Genomic DNA, 5,680 nt, shown 5'->3' on the forward strand with positions numbered 1-5,680 from the left:
AGAACAGATGATTCTTGAACTATGTATTGAAAGGTGAATTGGTTACTCTGTATTTCCAGGTACATTCTATAAGAATTTGTGGATAATGTGCAGGACTCTATTGGTTCTATGGGAAAGATGAAATTGCATGTTATTTTTACCATTAGTCTTTGACTTGATCATCACTAGTGAAAATAAAAAAATGTGGTGTCATACTAGCTTGTAAAACTTCCCAAATATAAACTTGTTCTGCAATGTACAATTTGAAAATTGTTAAAATTGTTAAAAACCTGACTTGGACCGTTAATAAGCACCATCTGTTAAATGGCCATATAAGATTTTTACATCCAAAAAGAATGCACAGAAAGATTATTTTAACGTTAAATATCACGGATAGATTTTTTTTATCTAAATAATGTTCTCCCATGTTTTAAGCTTAAATGTTGTGACTGATTAAAATATGTGCATTTTCATACATAGAGCCAGACAACAGTTTTTTAGCAGTGTTTATTTTTGTAAAAAAAAAAAAGCCAGTGAATTTCAAAGGAAGTTATCATATCTGTCTTTAGATTGCACACTTTTAAACAAAAATAATACAGAGTGGAAAATGGGAAAAAAAATAAAAACACCACATTTTTATGTTGCTACTTCAAAATAACACCTAAATCTATGAACGCTCAAAATGAAAATATATATATCAAGAATGCTAAAATGTCTATTGTACATTATCTACAAAATATATGTTCTAATCCAGCCACAAATCATCAGAAAATACTTCGATACATGAGAAAAGCTATAAACATAAGAACATTTTGGAGGGAAATAACACACATAAAAGCTCATTAAATAATTACAACAACAAATAAATAGTTTGTTCAGCTTTACTTTTTGATTGCTGCCATGCATATTTTAATTTTTGGTATACTGGGATAAGAGAAAGGTCAGCATGCAAGGCAATTTTTTTAGAATGAATCTGAAAGCAGGTACTAGGTGGTGTGTTTTTAAGCTGTTGTCAGAAGTTCATTAAACATTATATAGAAGGCAATAGATGTGATAACTGTTCTCATGAAAACACACTGTGAAGCATCTTTTTACAAAATAGACTTCAGTGAACGTTCATGGCAAATTTTCTTTGCTTCCACAGCTGGAGACAATGTAAAAGTTTATAGGGTGAGTTTAGAAGGCTTGTGTTGTTCCCCATCTTGAGCATTTGGAAAATCACTCAAAAGGTCCATATGCTGAGAATGCCCCTTTTGATTTTGGTCAAAGCAATAAGCATGTAAGTGTCAACTGAGAGCAGAGCAATGGCAGACTTGTCTTTAAGCAGTCAGAACGGTAAAGCAAATGGTTACAGGTGAGTTCAATTTTGGCAGGAGGAGAGGGAGAGGAGAGAGGAGAGAGAGTCTGACTTCTAACTTGTACTATGTTTGCTGGATTTACTGGCTCTTTTCCTCTCTTTGTGGTGCTGGATAGGTTTTGCTTGAGAGGTTCCCTCAAAGTTGTGGCTGGACTCATTGTGCTGCCTGGTGTATCGCTTGCACTTGCAGGCTGTGACCACAGTTATTTTGTAGGTTCTTATACTTCCATCCTGACACTGAAGCTGGATCCTCTGGGTGCGAGTTTTGTCATTGACACATCTCCACTCCTGCGAGCTCCGCCTGCTCCAGTACTTGGTTCCATAACCTCCTCCAATCCAGTTGGGAAGCAGTGGCAAAGGGAGGCATTCGCCAGCGCACACCAGCTCCTTCAGCGGATTGATGCTGGTGCACTGCCCATCTGAAATGTACTTGGTGGATCTCAGTTCCCGACAGCCAACTTGAACACGATCTGCAGAATGCACACAATAATAAACACTGAGATTCAGAATGGAGAGGTTTCCTTAATCAGTCATTTTGACATCAACAAGCCATGTTTTGCAGAAATTAAAGCAGGCCGTAATCTTTACAGACCATCTCTTTATTGTTGTGCCCCCCAAGGGCCTCAAGCACTGATGGTATCTCTGGGTATTACCACAGCATAAAGAAATCGTAATGATATGCACATAAGCAGTTGTGGCAGAAGAGGCAATTTTATTCTCTATCCTTCTTCTCAGGGACATACCTTTTAGAAGAGAAAAAATGCCCCAAGGGAAGAAATGTTTCCTGCTTGTTCTCAGTCTCGGGACTCTGCTCTGTGATGTGTAGAACAATTATGTTGGATTGTTAGCAAGGGGGGAAATAGTGCTTTGGAAACTGTTTATGTGCTTTTAAATGAATTTCAAATAGTGTGTTTCTTCTCATTCCACAGCTACAGTGGACTGAGTCTCCCATGAGCACTGCTGCTCTGAACACAGATACTGCAGAAGTGATAACAGCTGGAGTTACCAGGGAATGGTGTTCTGCATGCAAAGTTTGAATGATTAGCAGTAATTATTTCAGAGTGGTCATTTTGCCCTCAGGGTAACACCATCTTTGTATCTGTTGTAGTCTTTATATTATAACATAGAGGATCCTTCAAATTCTCCCAGGCAACTGACATAGAATGAACATGCAGAGCTTCTCATACAGGCATGTTTGTACCCGTCTGTATGTGCAGCTCTGCACCCTGCAATAAACACAACTGTTTATTTCAGTAATTACACTTTGAAATAAACGCCCACAGTGCGCTTAATTTTAATAAGCAATCTTTACTGGCTATACTCTCCCTCTTTCTGAAGGACAATTACGGCGCAGATTCTACACACAATGCAATTAACTAACGCCTTTAAAATAGAAGTAATTACTAGAAACATTTTAGAATGAATCATAGAAGGCTTTGAAGGTACATCTACATATCACAGCTAGAGGCTGCTTCTGTTTCTACTTGGATTTTTGGAAGCAAGTTCTGTACGGAGACACAGAGTTAAGATCACTTCACCCTGTCCCCTCTGTCTCAGGATGGGCAATCAAGAGGGACTGTAAATCTGCAGGCTGATCTGAGGGGCTCTTTCCAGGACTTTCTCCTGCCTGCCTTGAGGAAAGATTCAAGGTTGCCTTCCTGCAGCTGCACTCAGGAATGTACCTCGAAGCAGCTGGTCACAGATTTGAGTCTGTATGTCCTTCTGTTTTTATGTCTTGCCTGGCTCAGCTTTTCTCCAGTGACAGCTCATTGATGGTGAATACCTACGGGCTGCTTCAGTAATCTCATAATGATGAGATGCTTCCTGTGCACTTAAACCCTTAGCATTCATAGAAGCTGACACACCTGGCTTAGCTGAAAGGTATCAGTGTCACTTTTTGCCTTCACTTTCCAGGGATGACGCTATTTTTATCAAATCCTTGTGGGTGGGTTGGTGTGTGTATGTATGTGTGTGTCTCTATTTGGATTTCTTTCATTTTAAGGAGGCGGGCAGGGGAGGGAACAGATAAAGTCAGCAGAAGGTTTCCAGGTCCACATGTATCTGACATAACTCAGCAGGAAAAGACTAGGTATAAAGAGGCAAGTTAGAGCAGAGATCATAGGTAAATTATGAGCTGATTTGTTTACTTTCGCTGGAGGTGTTTAGCAGGTAAATGCTACAGCAGGAAGTAAAACTAAACAGCGGGAACAAAATTCAGAGTTTTTTATTGCATTTGAAAAGTAGCCCAGACACCTCCCCTGCCCACAGTGGGAGGGTGAGTTAAGAAAGCGAGGGCTTTGGAAATGCCTCTCACTCCTTTTCCTTGACCTTGCTTCCCCGCCGGATAACCCACAAAACCCGGCGTTCCTGGATGTACCTCCCGCAGGAAGTAACCTGCCCGAGAGAGCCGGTCCTACAGGACTCGCACGGGGGAGGGAGGCTTTGCTGGGGGCCGCCCGGCCGAGCGCATCCCAGCCGGGACCCAGCCGCAGCATCTTCCCTTCCCCCGGCTCCCCCGGGGCGCCGGTTCCCGGTAGCGCCGCACTCGCGGGGGCAAAGCGCGCTGCAGCGGGCGTCCCGGCCGGGGGGCTCCGCTCCCGGGGCCGGGCTGGGAGGAGCCGCCGCCGCCGGAGGGCGCGGGACGCGCTGGAGGTGCCGCCGGTAGGATACTCACTGTTACGGTCGGATCCAGTGCTGGTGTAGTGCCTGCCTCCATTCCTGGCTTGATTTAACGTGCTGTTGCTGCTTGGGCTCGCTGCAGCAGGTTTAACAACGTGGGAATAAAGTATCTCTGTGGCATCGTTCTTGAAAGCCAAGTAGCTTTTCGTGAAGATGCAAGCTAGGAGAAAGCCGTAGAAGTGGATGGCAGGGAGAAGCATGGCTGGCTCAGTCTCTGACAGAGCTGGATGAAATCTTTTTCTTCTGCTTCTTCTGGGTAACTCTGAAATTGCTCTTGAAGGTTTCCTTTATATATTCAGAGAGGCTTGGCATTCGTTCAGGTGTAAAGTTGTGGATAGCTTCAGAATGAAAACCCACAAAAGGGGTGGGATCCCTACATGAGCCTGTGGAGACTTTCACCAATCGGAGAGAAGACTGCAGTAAAGGAGGAGTTAGATGTGCTAATTGCAGGATTCCTGTTTGGGGCTTTGGAGGGTATTGGAAAACTCTGAGGCACCACACAGCAGCATTCGGGTTGAGAAGTAGAGGCTGCCGGCTCTGCCCTATGATTCCGTATGGCCCTGCATGCCTGGCGTTTTTACGTGATGTGACTAACACGGTGTCAGTCTCTCTTGCTCCTTTTATGCAAAGTTACGTCTCCTCTTCTCGCATGTGACTTTCAGAACACTTTCCAGCTCTGTAAGGATGCAAAAGTTTATAGAACTTACAGAAGACTTCTAGTTACACAAATGATGTCTGCTATATTCCAAGAATGCTTAAAAAAATATATTGTGAATAATTTAAAGCTGCCTCTAGATGCTTTAAATTATGCAGCTTTGATCAACAAGGAGCACTGCTAGAGAAACTACTTGTTTTAGAGGAATATGCTCTCCCTGGTGTGCAGAGTTACAAGTATTTCTGTATCACCACACATAAAAAGCATCTCCTCTAGGCTCCTTAGTACAAACATATCCATATTCATAGCTTCTCACTATACTCATTCACCAAACAAGTCTTTTTTAGTTTTGTACGTTGCCTAGAGCATTCTTCTATTTTTAATATATTATTTCATGTGATAAAGAAAACAAAGTGGAAAGAATACTCCTTATTTTGGCATACCATTTTACTGTGACACAGATTTATTTGATTTTACAGAAAATTACATGGCCCAAATCCAAACGCTAGTGTAAATTGAGATGTTGTCAACAGGCCAATGCTTGTCTGCATCATGGTGAACACTCTGAAGATTTTTGTTATAAATTAAATAACGGTGATCAACACTGAAAGCTCTAGTGTTCTAATTAAAAGGAAACACTTTTATTGGGAAAAATCATGACCGTGCAGGAGGCCACTTTATGTAAAGGTTAGACTCTAACTGCACTTACAATCTTTGTAACCAAGTTGATATCTATAGAGTCATCCTGGATTTTATTTGCTGTAATGGAAGCAAAACTGGAACACAGGTCAGTTACCCCTACTGTCAGGGTCAAAATCTTGTTCAGAAAAGAAAACTTTGTTTCATCGTAGTCACAGGTGGAAGTGTATCAGCAACACTTTCCACTTGCATCACTAGGAAAGTTACCCTGGATTTCAGTAGGGGTAAGTACAGATCCACAGTCAGTGCCAAATAAATAGTCTTCACTTAAAAGACACAGGAAAAACAGGAGTGTTGCAAGGTGAAGTGAG

At 42.1% G+C, this 5,680-nt stretch overlaps 1 protein-coding gene across 1 annotated transcript; it reads right to left on the reverse strand.

Moving 5' to 3' along the window:
• Positions 1-846: 846 nt before the first annotated feature.
• Positions 847-4,607, reverse strand: SOSTDC1 (sclerostin domain containing 1). Its single transcript, XM_021299050.2, has 2 exons — positions 4,011-4,607; positions 847-1,806 (listed from the first exon to the last, which is right to left on the reverse strand). The coding sequence occupies exons 1-2, from the start codon at positions 4,213-4,215 to the stop codon at positions 1,391-1,393; spliced, it is 621 nt and encodes a 206-aa protein (XP_021154725.1). The 5' UTR covers positions 4,216-4,607; the 3' UTR covers positions 847-1,390.
• Positions 4,608-5,680: the final 1,073 nt, after the last annotated feature.

Source organism: Columba livia, chromosome 2 (genome assembly GCF_036013475.1).
Source record: "Columba livia isolate bColLiv1 breed racing homer chromosome 2, bColLiv1.pat.W.v2, whole genome shotgun sequence".
Taxonomy (NCBI): Eukaryota; Metazoa; Chordata; class Aves; order Columbiformes; family Columbidae; genus Columba; species Columba livia.

Coding starts and splice junctions, on each gene's coding strand:
- SOSTDC1 (XM_021299050.2), bottom strand. CDS start 4,215: ATGCTTCTCCCTGCCATCCACTTCTACGGCTTTCTCCTAGCTTGCATC. Junction 1,807..4,010: donor CACTGGATCCGACCGTAACA/GTGAGTATCCTA, acceptor TGCATTCTGCAG/ATCGTGTTCAAGTTGGCTGT.